General features: G+C 43.4%; 1 protein-coding gene across 1 annotated transcript in view; it reads left to right on the top strand.

Annotated features, from left to right (window-relative positions):
* The window catches only part of LOC136866517 (lipase 3), a 105992-nt gene that overhangs the window by 5098 nt on the left and 78870 nt on the right, over positions 1-22024 (top strand). Inside the window, exon 2 of the mRNA XM_067143564.2 lies at positions 21116-21320. Coding sequence (XP_066999665.2) covers positions 21116-21320 — 205 coding nt within the window. The remainder of the gene's footprint in view (positions 1-21115; positions 21321-22024) is intronic.

The raw sequence follows: 22024 nt of genomic DNA, 5'->3' as shown, positions 1-22024 counted from the left end.
GCGAGTCACTTAGTATCGCTGTAAACAGTATAGGCGACTAAGGGGGGCGAGAGGGGGGGGGGGGAAAGTTGCCCCCACCCACATTATAGAGAAAACATTACATTCTTATTACATTTTAGCCAGCTGAAACTAGGAATTATAGGAATTTTTTTGTGCAAATTTTTCATTATTAACAAAATTATTATAAAAAATACGCACAAAATGTCGTTCGTCGCGGCTAACCGATTTGTATACCGCCACAGCAAGTAGTGGAGATTTTGTAAATGCTATGAGGAAGGGTAACAGGGGTATATTTTTTGCCAAGGTCATGGACACTGAGGTATGATTCACCTGCTTGCCGCGTGCATTCGTCACTCTGGCAGTCTCTTTAATATTGTCTGTTAGTTTCTTAGAGTATAGTCAAATACTAAATGATTTTTTTAAATTTGATAATCACGCCGTACTTCTATTTAATTGTAATATGTGCGTAATATTGTGTCTTTGGTGAAAGTATAGTATTGAATCAAAATCTCAAAAAACTATTATTGCCGCACTTGAGTTAGTAAACTGACCACCTTTACCTTTCTGTCGAAATTCGCTCACAGACCATTAAAAACTTATCATTTTGCAGCTTTTTTGTTCAGTTTTGATGTGTATAAACCTCCCCCCCCTCCCGCGCTCCGCCCGCTATATCCCTCAACCCGGCTACTTTCTGTTGTCTGCATATTTTTTGCCCCCCTACCTCTAACCCCCAGTCGCCGCTACTTGCTGTAAATTAATGAGAAGTTGAGAAAATGATTTTTTTTAACAAAATATATGTTAGAAATAAAATTCATGAAACTCAATCGTCAAAATTTACCAGTGTTTCGCCCAGAGTGCGGCATGGGCTCATCAGTTGGATACCGCACCTTTTCCAAGACACTGGCCAGCTAGCACGCCGGTAGCGACACCACTGCAAGCCATACATGTGATAAGCACAATGTCTTGGAAAAGGTGCGGTATCCAACTGATGAGCCCATGCCGCACTCTGGGCGAAACACTGGTAACTTTTGACGATTGAGTTTCATGAATTTTATTTCTAGCTATCTCAATCGGAAGCCATATTTTGGTCATGCTAGACCGGGAGGGCAATATAGCAAGTGGAGATGCAATTCTCTCCTAGTACGTCGGCACTGCATTGTGCTTATCACATGTATGGCTTGCAGTGGTGTCACCCCCTCCTCCATCGCCACCGTTGTTCCCTAGTCATACCAACCCTGTTACCACCACAACTACTACCACCACCGTCACCACCACCTCTGCATCTACCTCCCCAACCCACCCTACCACCACTACAACTCTATCCCATCCTTTACCCCTTATGATGTCTACACTCCCTAACCCTCCCACCACTGATCAACCAAGACCTCAGTGTATAACCTCCCAGCCACCTGCCGAGCGAACAAACACCGGGACTTCAACAAACATGGCCAATTCACCATCACCACCACCGTCGCCCAACCGTACTCATAACTACAGCTGTGTTGCTTGCGGGGTGGACCCAAGCATTCCTACTGACGACATCGCTACTCACCTCAGTCAGCAAGGACTGCCCGTACAACGAGCGCTTCGGATACACAACGCTGATGGTCCAACGTTTTTAGTTCGCCTCCACCTGCCGACGCCCGAAGACGTGAACCAACTCATCACTCATGGGATCAAGCTATATGGCCGTCACCATCGTGTGGAACCCTCCCGTTCGCCTCCCCAACCTTCGACCCGATTTACCTTTCCTCGTCGCCGACCCCGGCCGGACCCTCCTCCTGTTTACCCATCTCCACCAGTTTGTCCTCCCCTTCCTCCGACTGGTTTCATCCCCCCAACCATCCCAACGTTTGAACTCCTTCGACTTCTCCTCACTTCACTTAATCACATGACAGCCAGCCTTCATCTCCTTACCTTGCACCTTTACCCCGGCACTTCCTTCTACGCTTCATCTCTCCCCCTTGCACACCCCCTTATCCCTCACACCCTTTCGTAAATCATATATGTTTTATGTATCATGTACTTATGACTTAAATAAAGCAATTGTGTAATACCCAGACATAGGCACAATTCCTCTCCCATCTCCTAACTCTTCACATCCTTTACCCACCTCCTTCTTCCATCACATCTCCCCAACCCGCCCGCATCTCTTGGCCAGAGAGAGGGCGACACCCTCTAGGTGGCCCGCCCCACCCCTTCAGGGTGGGGAATGAAAGCATTGAAGCAAGCAGCAGTGGTGTCGGCGACTTGCGTCTAGCCGCTGACAAGTGTGGTGTCTGCATCGTTGAAAATCGGCTATATTCGGTCACACTCGTTAGAGGCCTCGCTCGCACTACTGTACGAGCAACATCAAGAGCGGACACGCGCGAGCAACGTGGCATTTGAAAGGAAGGCAGGAGCGGGAAATATTTCAGATATTTAAATGTAAAATAACATTATTGTACTCACCAAAATACTGAAGTTGTTCAAGGCTTGCGGATATATTCTCACAGTAGAATACACCGTTATTCAAAACACAGTTTAGGCACCTCTTTTTCATGGAATAATACATCAATTAGTCACTCAAGAAATGAGAACGGTCTCCCAATACACTAAATTACACATAATCTGACGGTAAAATCACAGTCTGATCACTTGATTCTCATGGCAGAGTACTGTCAGTCGCTCAAGAAAAGAGAACAGTCTCGTAACGCACTAAATTAAACGTAGGCTATTATTTAAAAAGTTGCACTTCAGAAATTGCACAATATTACGTTAAAATCACACATTTTAGTCACTTCATTCTCACGATAGAGTACAGCAACTGTCAGGGAAGAAAAGAGAGCAGTCTCCTAACGCACTAAATTAAACGTAATATTAAAAACAGTTCCACTTCAGAAATAAAACGGTGCGTACAAAAAAATGATATACACAATAATGTCACTAACATGTAACTGTAAAATGTCTCGTGATTAGAGATTTACACCAACGTTCGACTGAGTTTCCGGAAGTATCAACAACTGTGCTGCAATATTATCCTGTTCATCGTTTGTAGGTCTAGAAAGAGATAAACATGTCTTCTTTTGAACTTTCTTGGTTGAAAATAGCCTCCTTTGAGGTTCAAATTTAGTGATTTTTGCTGCAGTAGACTCTGGCGTAGATAGAAACGTTAATTTTGATTTTCGGGCCTGAAGAGTTGGAATAATGGGCTTAATTTGTCTCTGAATAATATATATGTCTTCTTCGCAGTCGGCTTGATCGAGAATTTCTTTGAATGCATGTAGAAGTTTCGCCTTACTTTGCTCTATGTTTGTACATTTTCTCGTGACATCTGTAGTTTGTAACTATCTAAGAATAATATCTTGCTCCTCAGTGTGTGGCTGTTCTTGAATAATTAGGCTACTTTCTGAAGACTCGTCTCCTCCCTCTGTAGTTGTTGGTATCATTCTGCAGACAAGGTGAATATGTTTACACATATTGAATTTAATAGACGAATCAAGGCAGCCGCAGATGTATTGATGAACACATGCTTTGCATTCAGCACATTGTAAACTACAGCTGCAGCTCGGTTTATCCGTCTTCCTCACTTCGTAAATTTCGTTCCTGTTTCGTGATGAAACCCTCCATATTTCTCCCTCGCAGACAGCACTTTCCTCAGATAGCAGCAGTGAGCTTTGGTGCCGTTGTCTGATCGCCGACAATTTGCTGGTAATTTTACCTTTGTGAATGTGAATCAGTCTATCATAGAGTTTATCTCTCACAAAAGTCATAAGCGTATTAATTGCTATATCCAACCTCTTAGGTTTTTTTTCCACCCATGTAAATGTGTTTCAATACACCATGCATTCGTTCAAGATGCATATTTGTGTTTAGTCCGGAATGCAGGCGGTGACAGTAGGCCCAATTAGAAACACACGGTTTGTACTCATTTTCGAAATACATACCAAAAGCCCTGGTGTTTGGGTCATTTTTCAACATGATTAAGACTTGTCCTATCATTTTTGAAAATGCTACCTCGTCCCCCTCTTCTAGTAAAGTACGCAGCAGTTTGTACACTTCAACCTGTTTCTCGCGACTGTTCACTTTTGAAAGATTTTTTCGCCAGGCGTGATCAACATGCCACGTACAAAATAGGCGAAATTCAGGAGGTAGCATTACCGCAGACCAAGCATTATAATACATTTCTGCCATATCTGACATAAATACTCTTGGCTGCAGGGCTTCTGACATTGCATTTCTTATAACAAATAAGAACAGTGTCATAACACATGTGTCACTTCTACTTGAAAACATAAAAGCACATGGAAATCCCTGAGAAAGATCATCTAGAACGAGAAGAGTTGTAAGTTCAAATCCGCAATTGCTGAGGCCACGAGTACCATCAAAACATACAGAATCGTTGCCATACTGCCGAAGCATTTCCCTCTGTGCTTCATTCATCATAATAAGAATGAAGTCATCAGCTTGCAGTTGAGGATGGGTTTCTAGAAGAATACCCTGCGGTTTGTAAAACATCACGACATCACCAGCAATCTCCATCTCATTAATCCACGATTCGACAGACGTACAGTCATTTTTATGTCGAACTGCGGATGATTTTAAACTGTACTGCTGCTCTACGTTAGAAAGATCCTTTCTAGTGAGTAGGTGGATTCGTTCTAGCCCTGAGCCACCCAAGGAATCTCTAATATCATCTAGTATTTTATTGAATGGAACTTGCATTGCAATCTTGGCTGCAATGTCAGTTTTTTCGGCTTGTGATAGTCTTAGACGACCTAACTCTGGTTGATGACCTACGTGAGTTTTACAGTACAAAACTGTTACTTCGCCTGACGAATGAAAGCTTACATCATTTTTTGCGGGACAATGTCCATTAATCTTGTTGCTCTCTAACATTTTACAGTGGCGTATATTTTTGCTTTCAGTCTTAAAGACACCATCACGATGACATCTAAATGACATTTTTGCACACCCTTCTTTCTTATTAACATATTTTGATCGCCATATTACAAACTCACAGACTTCTTCTTTTTCGGTTTCATTTTTCCATTTATAGAACTCCTCTTCACTCGAAAACTTGATAGTTGTATTCACGATAGATACCTCGTGCTCTGATGTGTAGTGCTGTATAATATCATGTTTTGTAGCGGGAGTCTCGTTACACAGTGGACACTTGACATTACAATTACTTTCTGACCTTGGTGATGAGTGTTTCCCTTTCAAATGACGCGTCAAGGAAAATTTCGAGTCGGTTCTAAAATCGCATAAATTTCAGATAAACTGTGTACTCGAACCTGAATGCTTCAGCTTTATATGCTTCACCAAAGTTTTATTGTGACTAAAAGTCTTAGCGCAATGACTGCATGCAAAGCGATCCATATTTTCATTAAATATGTTGTTTAAACAGGATATCTACCCTATAATATAAGCACAAATACTACGTTAATATTCACACAAGGCAGATACACAATAGCACAAATAGCAGCAGTATTACTCTAATTAAATCTTCACTCACATAACACAGGCAAAAACTAACTAATCAACTGTACACGTTATACGTAGCAGAAAACAGCAACATAACCCACACATGAGGTACAAGAGAAAACTATCCACTACACTTGAGAGACAAAACTCAGAAAACTATGTAACAATATTATTGGCGCGAATGCAGCTGATACACGGAACACCCACTTACGCAGCCGAAACTAGCATCGGGGCTCCGAATATTGCCGATTTTGAACGATGCAAGCACCACACTTGTCAGCCGAACTTACCCGACTGCAGCCGAAACTATCATCGTTGATCACCACAAAGAAAGCGCGGGGCCGGTAACGAGTGTGGCCGAATGTACCCGATTTCCAACGATGCAAGCACCACACTTGTCAGCGGCTAGACGTAAGTGTGTCGGCGGGGCTTTTTGTCGCAGTCTCCTTGTAAGTTGTCTCAGATATTCCCTCACATATCCTACATTTCTGTGCGGCCGGGGTGACGCCTCAACTAGAGATGGGCGAAGTTGTTCTTTTTCCGGAACAGTTCCAGTTGTTCCGGTTCCGAAAAAATACTATGTTCCGAATAACAGTAAAAGGTTTAGGCAGTGGGGAATTAGAAAACATTAACGAACCTCATAAATGCTCATTATAAAATTGGTTCCTCACTGTTAGTTTCATGCTTTACTCTTAATGTATGTAGAGAACGCTGAAATATAGTTTTAATCACAAAAAGTGGGTATTAATGAAACCTGAGAAAGAAACACCTTAATTAAATTTAATTTAATTTTCAGGTGTGATCTGTTGTTAAATGTTTCATTTTTCAGGTACCTATCATACAGCCTAATAAATAAATTAGTTTCTACAGACAGAATAACAATTATAGATTAACTAAGAAGACAGGTACCAGTAAAATATGAAATAATTAGGTCTTGTTCAATAACAATTGGTATATTGATATCGCCATGTTTTATATGTCGGTATGTAATAGTCTAACACTTCTTATGAAAAAATTAGAGTGGATAGCGCAACACAGACAGCCGTAAATCGCGCTAAAAGAATACTTTGATGATGCACGTGGTTTCACGCATCAAGAATTCATACGAATATTAAAAATCAGTGCCATGCACACTTTCGTTGTCTGTCAAAATGCTGACCGAGATGCGCGCCTCTACGTCTTACAATTTCATATTTTGTGGGTTCCTTCCCCTTCCATTGATGCTCCAGTGCAGTCAAGTTTCTAAGAACTTCGAAGCCAGTGCAGAGAAATAGCACTCACGTTCGCCCAGAGTCGGAACAATCAGCCAACCTGGATACGGAACACTGTTCTTTTGGAACAGGGTGTTGCTAGACCAGTCCCGCCGAGAGTAGGCGATACGGAACACTGTTCTTTCGGAACAGGGTGTTGCTAGACCAATCCAGCTGAGTGCAGGCGATACGGAACACTGTTCTTTCGGAACAGGGTGTTGCTAGACCAGTCCCGCCGAGTGTACAGTACAGCCCCCTTTCATAAAACATTTTTCACTAATATTATTAGTAAGAAACCAATAATATTAACTAATATTATGAGTATTACGTTTCATAGAGTTATTAGGTAATAATATTAGTTAGGCCCATTAGTTTATGAGTAAATAGTATTAGTAGATATTCCTAATAATATTTGTAAACAGTTTCAAGGACAATATGACTAATAAAAGTGGGATTATTTCCATGAGTGTATTTCGACTCATAATCTACATTATTAGTGAAACCAAAGCGAGTGGACCGAGCTCGATAGCTGCAGTCGCTTAAGTGCGGCCAGTATCCAGTATTCGGGAGATAGTGGGTTCGAACCCCACTGTCGGCAGGCCTGAAGATGGTTTTCCGTGGTTTCCCATTTTCACGCCAGGCAAATGCTGGGGATGTACCTTAATTAAGGTCACGGCCGCTTCCTGTCCACTCCTAGCCTTTTGCTGTCCCATCGTCGCCATAAGACCTATCTGTGTCTGTGCGACGTAAAGCCAATAACGAAAAAAAACACAAAGTGAGTGGTATTTTAATATTTTGGCATAAGATTATGAAGATCAGTGAACGGGTTGACTCTGATTCAAATAGTGATGAGGAGCGAATGCACTGGTGGGGAACAAACATATGAATACAACGAGAGATTTACGTCGGATTACAGAACATCTGAATATGTGCTTGATAAGAGAATGCAAGGAATGAAGCACTAACCCCAAAACAGCAGCTTCAGATTGCACTGAACTGGTTAGGTATTAGTACACAGTAGCATTCTGTTTCTGACATACATGGTATTTAAAAAACGACAGTCTGCAGAGTTATGTCAGCGCCAGATGACACCCTTCCTCATGATGTCGCATGTTGGTTAGCTGACTATGGCGAAGTGCTGCATTTGTCATATTCACTGAACTTGGCGGTATTCCTTTAGTTTGTGGAGTACTTGATGGAACGCCAGAAATTGATGCACCAAGTGCGTATGAACCAGCATTTGCTGATTGGTATGGGAAACATTCCTTGAATGTAATGCTCATATGTGGACCAAATTTAGAATTATACAGTTGATAGCGTGGATTGGCGACCACGGGGCTCATAGCTGAATCCTAGCATTGCTCCCACTTACTTGTGCCACTTCCATCTATCCTATCCGACCTCCCTTGGTCAACTCTTGTTCTTTTCTGACCCCGATGGTATTAGGTTGCGAGACCTAGGGAGTCTTTCTTTTTCACGCACTTCGTGGCCCTTGTCTTCCGTTGGACGATACCTTCATTTTTCGAAGAATTGGATCCCTTCCATTTTTTTTCTCTGATTAGTAACATATAGAGGATGGTTGCCTAGTTGTACTTCCTCTTAAAACAATAATCATCACCACCACCACTTAGAATTCTATTATGTTGTGAGAATTGGCCTGGTAATGTCAACGATGCTAGGGCTCTAAGGCTAAGTGACTTGAACAATAAGATGACTGATGGTTGGAGACCTTTTTCCGGTGCAGTTCTGTTCGGAGACTCAGTCTACCCTTTTATGCTCTGCTTATACCACCGGTAAACCAAGATGTTGCTAGTCCATCTCAACAGAGGTTTTTAAGAGCACATAAACAAGAAAAAGAAAGGAGGGTTATAGAGTGTGCAATAGGCTGCAACCCAAAAACTTTCCTCAAAGAACATTTCTTCTCTCACATTACTTTAAATCTTTTTACCGGTACCCATTCTCCTATGTACCGAAAGTCAGAACAACGAAAATATCAAGTGACCCTATTGAACATATGGATTAATATGCAGCTGTAGTCAAGCAATAGCCTACTGCTGCGAACAAACACATACGAAGAACATGTGCAACAAACCGATTCTAACCTCCAATTGGATCAACTGACTAATTAACTAATATTATGAGTGAAGACATTTTATTAGTCATGTATACACCTTTATGAAACAGAATTTGGTTAACCATTAAATATTTTTATGAGTTCTAATGATATGAGTTAGTTTTATGAAACAGGGCGATACAGAACACTGTTCCTTCCGAACAGGATTTCGGTAGACCAGTCCCGCCGAGTGCAGGCGATACGGAACACTGTTCTTTCGGAACAGGATGCTGCTAGACCAATCTCGCTGGAGTGCAGGCGACACGGAACACTGTTCTTTCGGAACAGGATGTTCCGGCGTACTGTTCACTTAGAGACCAGTTCCGAGTTCGGAACAGTTCCAAAATAACTGTTGTGTTATTTTTTGCCCATCTCTAGCCTCAACTATACATCTCACCTCGCCGGGTCAAATAGCATAATTGGCTGTCCATAAGTAGGTTGACGGCCTTCCCCAGCAATGTTATCCACTTGCATCATCCAGGACATTGATCCCGATATCCCGGAAGAGGACATCTGTGAAACCCTTCTCTCGACCGGTGTCTACTTTGTTCACCGCCTCTACAACGACACCGACCCAGCACCAGAGGTCCTGCTCTACTACACATCTGCCGCTGCCTGTCTCTCAGTCCAGAAAACCGGCGCTCTCATCCATCACCGCCTCTACTCCGTGGTTTCTACACCGGCTCACCTCCAAGCTGAGATTGAAGCAGACGAAGAACTGGCTGCCAGTGCTGACATTACGCCTCCCCAGTCCCCACCACCCCTTACCAGTGTCTTCCTGCCCTTCCCCTCCTCCTACTACTACTATTTACTCCCGCTACCCTTACTACTCCTTGTATCGTATCTGCCACCACCACTAGTATGACTACTACTACCACCACTACCACCAATGTCGCCCATACCTCTGCTTCTCTTACTACTCTGACTATGTCTCATCCTTTCTTCCTCTCGCAAGCTTCTCTCCCCCTCCCTCCCATCAGTGTTCAAACGTCTCACCCTCCTTCTACGCAGCCATCTGCCGAGGGACATACCGTCGCTTCTCCGGAGAACATGGTACACCTACCTCAGCACACACCACCATCTATCTACAGCTGCGTCATCCGCGGGATCGATCCCAGCATAGCGCCTGCCGTTCTTGCCCACGACCTCCGCCAGGCAGACATCCCTGTACAGCGCGCCTTCCGCATCTATAACTGAGAATGACCTACTTTCCTGGTGCGGATTCAACTACCCACTTCAGACGCCGTCCAGCGCCTCATCGCTTCCGGAATTCACATCTATGGTCGCCATAATCGTGTGGAACCTTCGCATTCTCCCCCACAACCCCTGCACCGTCCTAACACACCTCGCAGTCGTCCCCGGCCTGACCCTCCTCCTATCTCACCTCGTCCACATCTTCGATCACCTACCGTCCCAATCCTGCCACCCTACTCCTCCACCAACCCCAGATCTACTTCGCCTTCTTCTTACTTCCCTCACCAACTTCTCCTCGTTCTACAATACCTTCGCCTTACACCTTTTCCCTAGCCCACTCTCATAAATCATTAGGCTATATCAATGCTCTGTATCATTCACATTGCGTCTCTGTATTTTAATTTAAAGGAAACTGTACCGGGCGGTACACCTCCACTCCGCTAATTTAAAATGTGCGCCAGTTGAAACTCCTCTGCTGGAGGAAGTCTGAACTTTATCTACGCTATTAATTCTCTACTTTCTCAGAAGATGTCACCACGTGGAAAATTTTGAGTTTTTGAACTGTGTCATTTTTGATGTGTTTTTGTTTCACTTGTAGTTAGAAGTGCGAACTTTCTCTTCTAGAGGACACTACTGAAGATCAACAACGGTGCACTCTAGTGCGAAGTGAAAGAACTGTTTTTTTGGAGAAAATTTAATTTCAAGAGTTTATTCTTTGTTAAATTTCTTTCAGTCATTGTTTAAGTTGGCAATATTCACCCCTTCTTTCCCCTTGTGTTGAACCTAACCAATCCCGAATTTCTTAAATTTATTTCTATCCAATCAGATGTATCTTCCCCCAACTTGAATATGTTGCTGTGTCCTACCCAATAAAGTGTTTGTGGGAGGGTGTTTTCATTCCCCTAACGCCTAGAAACTTCCGCGAGAGTATTTAAACTGCTGATTTTTGGGTCTCTGCGCCACTTCTGTTCCATCTTTCAGTGTATTAAGTACTTAGCAGGAGGCGGGAAGCGCCTCTTTCCTCGGCAGCGGTCAACAACAAGGTAATGGCCGATTAATAAATTCTTTCTTTGCTAGCTCAGCAGTTTAACTTTCGGGGCGGGTTCTAAGCGTTCCACTATGTAACCTTTTCCTAAAATGTAACTTCTCTTTTCATCTATTCTCTTGTAAAGCTACATACTGGGATAGAGAGTGCTAACCCTCTCGAGCTCCCACTCACATTGTCTTGAGGTGAACTTATTTTCTCAACCAATTCTTCCGTAATGTAATGTAAATTGTTATTTTCTTAAGTCACCTCTGTAGTATGGGACTAGCCCTTGCACTAACGGCCTAAGGCCAAGTAGGTCTTAAACAAAGTGTATTAGGAGTGCAAGTTCGCCTCCCCTCAAATTGTATTTTAGAGGTCATGTATTAACCTTCTTGTCATTTAATAGACCTCAGTAGGTTGGGTATTTTACCCCTGTGTATATGTCCTTTGAGGACAGCTTAAAGGTGGAGTTTGGTGTGGCCTGGGAGAGGCTTAAAATTGAGAGCGAGTGGCTCTTTTGAAAATTGTATGTTGTATGCCTCGAGGAGGCTTTTCAGTGTAATGTGGAGCAAGGGCTCCTAGGTATGAATGGGGTTTTCTGCCCCTCTGTTAAAATTGTGTTTGGGGTAAAACTGAGCTGATTGCCCAAGAATTATGTTTCTGACTTTTGAAGCCCCAAATGGGGTACCTATGTAAATGTATTTTTTTCAATCGTGTTTCGGCTACTAAGTACCTGTTCTATTTGTTGTTACCTAATTTTGCAAAGAAAATATAACCTTGTTAAATTTTAAAATTAATTTCACTTTAGTAGCTTGAGACCTATTCACCACCCAGCACCTTCTTTCATGCATAACTACCACCAAAACACGGTAACAAGTGGTAGCAGAGCGTGGTTGAATGGGTCTCAATTTAGCCCCTTTTGACGGCTAGACATTGTTTAGATCCGAACTCTAACTATTTTCTCAGTTGATGGAATTTTTTTTTGACTTTTCAAAATTGTTCGGTCATCATGCCCGGCCCTCGCGATGTTCTCCTTCTTAACTACTTGCGCAAGGAGGAGTTGATCTATGAATTAACTATCAGAAATGTGCAATCTGGAGGCACGGTTGCAGTAGACACTAACAAGCTTAGAGAGTCCCTTGATTTGCCCATTTCCATCCCCAATTTGGGAGAGAAAGAAATTGACGATTCTCTTTCCACGATCACGGAGAACGTTACTGGGCTAGCTTCTGTAGTTAGTTTTTTTGATGAAAATGATCCGTCTCCTAATCAAATTAAGCGTGTGCAAGGCAGGCTATATCATTTTTCGAATAGGGTTAACGATCTGTTGTCTCTAAAACTGAATGACGTTCAGAGGAAGGAAGCTAGTACGCTCCTGGAAAATATTTCCGAATTATCTAGTAAGGTCACTCAATTGTTAACTGGGGAAGTTCCTCCCAAATCTGATCAACCCACCATAGTGAATACTGGTAGTGAGGAAGCGCCTCCCAAGGGAGAAGTTAATAGGGTAACCGTTGCTGCTCAAACTATCCCTGCCCCATTGGACAACGAATCTGAACGTCGTGCATCATTGAGTAACATCCGTTCTGAATTAACTTCATTACCATTGAAACCTTTACCTACTATGTCACCCGGGTTTAGCAGCTTGCCTCATCCATTGGCAATGTTGCTCAGAGGTATCTCTAAGTTTTCCGTTAATACCACCAGTGATGTAATTTCATTTTTAAGATTTCTAGTGGAATTTCAGGATCATGCCCTTGTGTTTTCTCTGTCTCCATGTCAAATTTTGCAAATTATCTATCCGTATGCTATTGGTATTCTCTCTGATAAAATCGTAAGAGCCATTGCCGAGCAATCATCTATTGAGGATTTCCATGCCCATTTGCTAGCTAATTTCATCCCGGCTAGGGCCAGGTCCTCCCTTATTCAGAAGTACTATTATCGTGTACAGCGCTTGGATGAAAACTTGGCTGATTTCATACAGGACATTAAGTTTTATACTAGGGTGTTTGCCCTTCATTTTCCTGAAGATCAGATTGTACAGGCTATTGTAGAGGGAATTTCACCTCCCTATAGGTCATATTTGTATTTCGCGGCGTGCCCGCAAACTTTCTCGGAACTTGAAGCATTGGCCGTCTCAGCGGAAGGAGTTAGATTCGCCGATTCTTTGCGTGTCGCGAAAGAACCCCCGCCTTCCATTAGTAATACTCGGCCTCCACCTCGCCGATCAGTCACCCCTCGTAAATGTTATGCTTGCGGGTCGCCTGACCATCTGCGCAATAAGTGTCCTCTGATCAAGTCTAGTAGGGCAAATAATGGAGCGGGTTCATCACAAGGCTGTTTTAAATGTGGGGCTTTCTCACATATCGCAAAGAATTGTCCCAATTCGAATAGCACCCCCTCCTGCTCAACTTCTGGTGTAACTTCCAACAACAATCAAAAGTGACTAGTGGCTGCGGCTGAGTCAACTAATTCTGCTTCCCAAGGCTCAGCCCCTGGCAAAAAGGTCGAGAATTCACGGAACGATAAGTCTTCGAATACATCTTTTGAATGTCCCAAAGAGTGTCTTAGGATTGCGGCGGATACCCCCGCACCTGTTCCTTTTCTTAAGATTGAGTTAAATAACGAGCCTATAACAGCTCTCTTAGATTCAGGCAGTGTTTGTTCGATTATTTCGGCTGAATGGTATTCTAAATTGAAAGCTGTTTGTAAACTACCTGACTACGTCCCATCTCCTATTCAATATGTTTCGGCTAATTCATCTCCATTAGAAATTCTAGGTTCCGTACTGGTCAAAATTCGTATTTTTAAGTTTACATGGAAAATTAAATTGTTTGTGGCCAAGCAATTGTCTTGCCCCATTATATTGGGAGCTGACTTTATTTCTCACACTGGTCTTGTGCTCGATCTCCAGTCTAGGTCGTGCACATTCAAATTTGCTTCTAGTTGTAAAATACCACTATTAAAGTGTAATTCTGTGTCATGTTCTTCTATTTCGCCTACCCAGGATGAGATGTTGTTAGACCTTAGACATCTACCTGAGGAGCAGGCTGATAGTATTCGCAAACTGTGTCAGTCGTTTCCCGAGGTGTTCACTGATACTCTTGGTGTTACTGACCTTATTGAATACAAAATTGAGGTCACCGATTCGATTCCTGTCCGTTTTCCACCTTATAGGCTATCTCCACCTAAAATGAAGGCTCTGAAAGAAATTATCGATCAGATGTTGAAGGATGGTATTATTAGGCCCTCTAAGTCGGCGTATTCATCGCCTATGTTTCTAGTCCCGAAACCCCAAGGAGGCTTCAGGCCTGTCATTGATTACAGGGCTCTCAATCGGAAGGTGGTGTTGCAATCTGTGCCCCTTCCTGACCTTCATTCTTGTTTTTCATGGTTTCGTAAGGCCAAGTTCTTCACTATCTTGGACTTGAATCAGGCCTATAATCAAATTCCCCTTGCCGAAGAGTCTAAACACCTTACAGCGTTTGCCACGGACTGGAATTTATACGAATACAACCGCGTGCCTTTCGGGCTCCCCACCGGAGCAGCTGTACTCACTAGGCTACTAGATAGGGTCTTCTCCGACATCAAATTTGAGTACTTATATCACTACTTGGATGATGTCGTCGTATTTTCAGAGACTTTTGAAGAACATCTAGATCATCTGCGAGAAGTTCTCGATCGCCTTCGTAAGGCTGGGTTAACTGTTAAGTTGTCCAAGGTTGCCTTTGCTAAGCCCTCTATGTCATTCCTAGGGCATATTGTGTCACCCGATGGGGTAGCAGTCGATCATTCTAGAACCCAGGCCATCCGTGATTTTAAACCTCCCAAGGACATTAAAGGTATCGCCAGGTTCATTGGTATGGTGAATTTCTTCAGAAAGTTCATTCCTAACTTTGCTAATAGAGCGGCGCCCTTAAACCTTCTTCGTAGGAAAGGCATCAAATTCGAGTGGGGACCTTCTCAACAAGCCGCTTTTGAAGATCTGAAATTAGCTCTCTGTAATGCCCCTGTCCTTGCTATGCCTGATTTCTCAAAGAAATTCATCGTCCAAACGGACGCGTCATCGTCAGCTGTAGCTGCAGTCCTTCTTCAAGAGACTGAACTAGGGAGGCGACCCATCGCCTATGCATCTAGGACTCTATCGGCTCAAGAAGCCAAGTATTCCATCTATGAGCTCGAAGGGTTGGCAGTCTTATTTGCCTTAGAAAAATTCCGTCTCTATCTGGAACATGTCAAATTCGACCTGGAGACAGATAATCAAGCTTTAAGCTGGGTCTTAGGTAGGCCGCGTCGTACTGGTCGTATAGCCCGCTGGGCTATTCGTATTTCCGCCTTCCAGTTTGATGTTAGACATATCAGAGGTACCGAAAATGTTGTTGCTGATGGACTCAGCCGTATGTTTCATAACGACGTCGAGACCCACGAACCGGTCGACAGTTCATCACCTTCCGAGTCCATACTATCTGGTGTTAATGCCATCTTAACAGATGCTCCCATGCTTTTTAGGGATATTGAGAAATACCAACGTGAAGATCCGACGCTGGCTCCGATAATGGAAACCCTTTCTTCTGGGGAACATGCTGTCCCTTATGTTCTGAGGAATGGTGTTTTATGTTGCCCTTCGAGGCATGATAAGTTGATGAAATTTGTTGTTCCAGCGGTTCTTGTACCTATGATCTTCAAGTATTATCATGAGACCCCATTAGGAGGGCATCTTGGAATCTTTAAAACCCGTGAAAAGATTCGTGAAATGTTCATCTGGAAAGGTATGGACGGCGAAATTCGTGAACTTGTAAAAGCTTGTAAATCTTGTTTGCTCAGTAAACCCACCATGTCCACCAAGGTAGGCCTTTTGTCTTCGCATCAAGCATCGCGCCCCATGGAACGCCTGTATATTGATTATGTAGGACCCTTCCCCCAGTCAAAGGGTAATGCTAACAAGTTCATCTTTGTATGTGCAGATGGTTTTACCAGATTTTCGTGGTTATTTCCGACTAAGCTGGCTACCGCTCAGTCTACAATTACTTGCTTAAATTCTATTTTTGCTTCTTTTGGTCCGTGCCAATATGTTGTATCTGATAATGCTAAGGCTTTTACATCTAATTTATTTCGTAAATTCTGTTTTGACTTATCCATCTCTCATGTAACTACTTCTGCTTATTACCCTCAACCATGAACGGGTTAATCGTAATCTCAGGTCCGCACTTATTGCCTATCATCATGAAGATCATTCCAGGTGGGACACGTCCCTGCATTGGTTAGCTTTTGCTTTGAATTCGGCGGTTCATGAATCTCATAAGTTCACTCCAGCTTCTTTGATGTTCAAATTTGTTCCCAACACGCCGCTCTCTAACCTCTGGTCTCTGAGTGACATTCTACCCGAGACAATAGATCCGGATAACATTAAAGATCTTTGGAAGAAGGCTAAAGCCAATCTTAAGGTATCTCATGAAAAGGTTAGGGAAAGGTATGATCGTGGACGGAGACCCACCACTTTGAAGGTAGGTGACCAGGTGTTGGTCAAGAACTTTGTTCCCGCGGGCAAGCTTGCCCCCAGATTCCATGGGCCATGCATTATTCTGGATTTCATTACGCCGGTTACCTTATTGTTAGTAAGTAATCCAGCCACTGAGAGGATATTTAGGGTTCACCTGTCCCAGGTGAAACCGGTGTAAATTTTGTGTTAACTTGCTTCATATAATTTGATAGGAATATGATGGTTAAATTTTTTTTTTTGAGTTCCACACTTAAGGCATTCTGCTCCTTCTATAATATTTTGTTTTATATGTAAGCATTTCTTGTAAACGTCCCCCGACTGTTAAACTGCCATCCTGTCCTTGCCACGGCCATTACCACGCTCCCGTCTCCTGCTCCAATACACACTGTGGCTTCATAATATTAAATGCCATGGATATCTACACGCCGCTGGCCCCTCAACCTCTCCATAATGCCTGTGCCCTCAAAAAAGATGATGGTCCAACACAATTCTGCCGCCTAGCTTTATGTTTCAGTGCCCCCGCAGCCGCGCGGCGCTGTCCCGCGGCTGGGTTCGAGGACGGGCCCCCTCGGCCCCAGCGAGGACGACATGTGCACGGCGAGCCGGAGCTCTCCTCCCGGCCAAGGCTGATGTGCGGCACACGACCTGCTACTTGCCCGCAGCCTGTATATGTTCACCGCGGGCGCGGCGTGCTTCAACACCTCTGCTCCCCTCATAGTGCGGGCGAGCGGTATCTCAGGGTACTTGAGGGGTCCGAGCGGCCTCCGTTGGACGCAAGCTGCAACGGCCGGTCTGGCCATCCAACTTCATTAACCTCAACTACATGAACAGTTACTATAAGTAATGACTACACTTGGGAAACCAACAAGCAATAGTTGGTGGACATTGCAAAATTCTTCATCACTTTTAAGTATTAAAAGTTTATCTTCAGAATTCTACTTCTACAAACTTAAAGACTATACTTCTCCTGCAACAACAAAATTTTGAAACTGAAACAAACCAAATCATGAAAATCTTATAAATTTTTTTTGGCAATTAATGTCCATATCTACATCAAAACTTGGACCATGTTTGCAAACCATTTCATGTGTCACCCCGGGAGGAACTTTTGGGGGGGGAGGTCTGTACCGGGCGGTACACCTCCACTCCGCTAATTTAAAATGTGCGCCAGTTGAAACTCCTCTGCTGGAGGAAGTCTGAACTTTATCTACGCTATTAATTCTCTACTTTCTCAGAAGATGTCACCACGTGGAAAATTTTGAGTTTTTGAACTGTGTCATTTTTGATGTGTTTTTGTTTCACTTGTAGTTAGAAGTGCGAACTTTCTCTTCTAGAGGACACTACTGAAGATCAACAACGGTGCACTCTAGTGCGAAGTGAAAGAACTGTTTTTTTGGAGAAAATTTAATTTCAAGAGTTTGTTCTTTGTTAAATTTCTTTCAGTCATTGTTTAAGTTGGCAATATTCACCCCTTCTTTCCCCTTGTGTTGAACCTAACCAATCCCGAATTTCTTAAATTTATTTCTATCCAATCAGATGTATCTTCCCCCAACTTGAATATGTTGCTGTGTCCTACCCAATAAAGTGTTTGTGGGAGGGTGTTTTCATTCCCCTAACGCCTAGAAACTTCCGCGAGAGTATTTAAACTGCTGATTTTTGGGTCTCTGCGCCACTTCTGTTCCATCTTTCAGTGTATTAAGTACTTAGCAGGAGGCGGGAAGCGCCTCTTTCCTCGGCAGCGGTCAACAACAAGGTAATGGCCGATTAATAAATTCTTTCTTTGCTAGCTCAGCAGTTTAACTTTCGGGGCGGGTTCTAAGCGTTCCACTATGTAACCTTTTCCTAAAATGTAACTTCTCTTTTCATCTATTCTCTTGTAAAGCTACATACTGGGATAGAGAGTGCTAACCCTCTCGAGCTCCCACTCACATTGTCTTGAGGTGAACTTATTTTCTCAACCAATTCTTCCGTAATGTAATGTAAATTGTTATTTTCTTAAGTCACCTCTGTAGTATGGGACTAGCCCTTGCACTAACGGCCTAAGGCCAAGTAGGTCTTAAACAAAGTGTATTAGGAGTGCAAGTTCGCCTCCCCTCAAATTGTATTTTAGAGGTCATGTATTAACCTTCTTGTCATTTAATAGACCTCAGTAGGTTGGGTATTTTACCCCTGTGTATATGTCCTTTGAGGACAGCTTAAAGGTGGAGTTTGGTGTGGCCTGGGAGAGGCTTAAAATTGAGAGCGAGTGGCTCTTTTGAAAATTGTATGTTGTATGCCTCGAGGAGGCTTTTCAGTGTAATGTGGAGCAAGGGCTCCTAGGTATGAATGGGGTTTTCTGCCCCTCTGTTAAAATTGTGTTTGGGGTAAAACTGAGCTGATTGCCCAAGAATTATGTTTCTGACTTTTGAAGCCCCAAATGGGGTACCTATGTAAATGTATTTTTTTCAATCGTGTTTCGGCTACTAAATACCTGTTCTATTTGTTGTTACCTAATTTTGCAAAGAAAATATAACCTTGTTAAATTTTAAAATTAATTTCACTTTAGTAGCTTGAGACCTATTCACCACCCAGCACCTTCTTTCATGCATAACTACCACCAAAACACGGTAACAGAAACAATAAAAACTCATCATAATACTAAAGCCCCCTTAGACACGAGGCCTTTCCTTTTCCATCCAGCATTCTTCACATCGCCTTTTCCCAACTTCCAATTTCCACACATCTCCTCCTCCCCGCCCAAGCTCTCGGCTAGAGGGAGGGCGTAAACCTTCAGGTGGCCCGCCCCACCCCTTCAGGGTGGGGAATGAAAACTTTTCGCACACACACAGTGGTGTCGCTACCGGCGTGCTAGCCGGCCAGTGTCTTGGAAAAGGTGCGGTATCCAACTGATGAGCCCATGCCGCACTCTGGGCGAAACACTGGTAACTTTTGACGATTGAGTTTCATGAATTTTATTTCTAGCTATCTGAATCGGAAGCCATATTTTGGTCAAAATATATGTTCTTCTTCTTCAGCGTTTGTCCCTCCTGCTGGCGGGGTCCGCTACATGGATTCGTTGTCTCCATCGCTGTTCTGGTCGTCTTTTTGGTCTCCTACCGGCGACTTCTAACATGCAACCTGTCTTCGCAATAGTGTCAGCCCCTACTCTTCGTACAAGTCCAGATCATCGTAGACGTCTCCGCGCATTTTAATATTGAAAACATTTCTTAGCTGACAAATCAGGGGGCCCCATACTACGAAAAACATAAAATTAAGCAATTTCATCAATTGTGCCGAAAGTTGAAGGGCTAAAGGACCCGGAAAGAGTCTTGAATAGCTCTAACTAAAAAGAAATTCGAAAAATCACTTCCGGCCTGAATGTAGTTCCGGAAAAACAGCCTTAAGTCGCGTGTTTCTTTACTCGTTTTCTTTTTGATTCAAACTCTAGCCCAGGGCCTCTCAAACGCCCAAAATCTCACGCGTGCAGATCGAGGCGAAAGAGCTCCGTGCACTGTGCATCGGTGCCGCTCGGCATGGCTCAGGATCAACGCTTCGTCTCTGGGCTACTCGGCTAAGCTCGGCTCTACTCGGCTCAACTCAGCCCGTATTTGGAGCGCTACGGCACAAGTGGGGCAGAGGGAGACAGGCGGAGCGAGCGAGACAGGCGTGAGGAAAGAGAGAGAAAGCGCTATTGTTGCAAATCGAGGAGTGGGGGGTCTGCACTCTGGTCAACTAAGCCAAGTCGTCTTTTGCACCGTGCACATTCACCCTGAGAGGCCCTGCTTTAGCCAAATTAACTTACTTGCATAATTCTTTCTGTAATGTGTTTCTTGGTTTAATACATACAGGCGTGTTTTGATTTTCTTGAAAAATGTCCACACATAATGTAGTTGAGGGCTTAAGTGAAACTCTGCATTGACACACATTAGCGATCGTAGTGGTAGAAAATGGCAAACTGCTAATCTAATCGACCGGATAATGATGGCTAAGAAAAGGATCGTTATTTTTAGGAATAAATAATATATTCTCATATTTTATTATATTTTTACATAAAATTTGTAGCTCATCCCTAGGATGTTTTCAAAATGAGTTGCTTGTCTGAAAAGCTAGAACTGTGGATTTTTCTTTAATCGGTGCAACATTTCTCCCTGATGGATTCATTGGAGATGCGATCCAGTTCGACAAAATCTATCAAAGATATTAAAAAGTCGCATGATCGCATATGATGCACAGGTCCAGAATCAAAGTAGACTATAGCTGTGCATAACTGAAGCACGTGGCTGTGAAAGTGTCTTTTTTGTGAGGTTTTTCTTCCATACCGATATCGTTTCGGGCACTTAGGACCGCGGTTAACACATGTTAACCTTTCTACATTTCCAGTATTCCCTCTACTTAGTGGAGAACGCGGTTCTCCGCTTTTCAGACCACTCAACACAACGCGTTCTTCTCATCCTTTCCAGAAGGTCCTTTGTTACCATGAACCCAGGTCCTTAACCTCTTTCTTGAGCCAGTGTCTCAGATCCTCCTTCACTGGAGTTGGCCGTGGAGTCATGAAAAGTGTTCAATTATCGATATTAATTTTACAGCCGCAGTTGCTCAAGAAGCACGGGTATCCAGTAGAAATCCATGAGGTAATCACTGATGATGACTACATACTTACCATGCACCGTGTACCATACAGCCCTGTATCTCCACTGGTGGATGGCACCAAGAAACCTCCTATTCTTGTCCAGCACGGGCTGCTCTCCAGTTCTGCGGACTGGGTGCTTATGGGTCCTGGTATTGGCTATGGTAAGTACCATGAATACTAATATACTGCACTACGGTACGTGTTTTGAGAAGACCAAGGGAAGCCACCTGCTTACTCTCCACTAATGTTAGATAGTTGTTGAGATTTATTTTTTAATTTTTTTAAGAGAAGAACAACTAGGTAACCATCTTCCCAAACGTTATATACGGTTCGGTTTTTAAAAAATGTAATTTTGTTTGTGACATCTTTGAATATTCCCGCTTCGTCTCGTAGAGTTTCATTAATTTCCGATAGGTGGCAGCGCTATAAGTAGCCTTCAAAATGGCGTCTGTAACGGAGATGCGTACCAAACAGAGAGTCCGGCTCCATGGCTAAATGGTTAGCGTGCTGGCCTTTGGTCAGAGTGGTCCCGGGTTCGATTCCCGGCAGGGTCGGGAATTTTAACCTTAATTGGTTAATTTCGCTGACACGGGAGCTGGGTGTATGTGTCGTCTCCATCATTTCATCCTCATCACGACGCCTACGGGGTCACATCAAAAAAAAAACTACATCTGGCGAGCCGAACTTGTCCTCGGGCACTCCCGGCACTAAAAGCCATACGCAATTTCATCTTACCAAACAGAGAGCAGTTATTGAGTTTCTTTTGGCAGAAAACCAGGGCATGACAGATATCCATAGGTGCTTGCAGAATGTCTACAGAGACCTGGCAGTGGACAAAAGCACGGTGAATCATTGGGCGGGGCGT

This window comes from Anabrus simplex, chromosome 3, assembly GCF_040414725.1.
Source record: "Anabrus simplex isolate iqAnaSimp1 chromosome 3, ASM4041472v1, whole genome shotgun sequence".
Lineage (NCBI taxonomy): Eukaryota > Metazoa > Arthropoda > Insecta > Orthoptera > Tettigoniidae > Anabrus > Anabrus simplex.
This window is presented reverse-complemented; position numbering and strand designations above follow the sequence as displayed.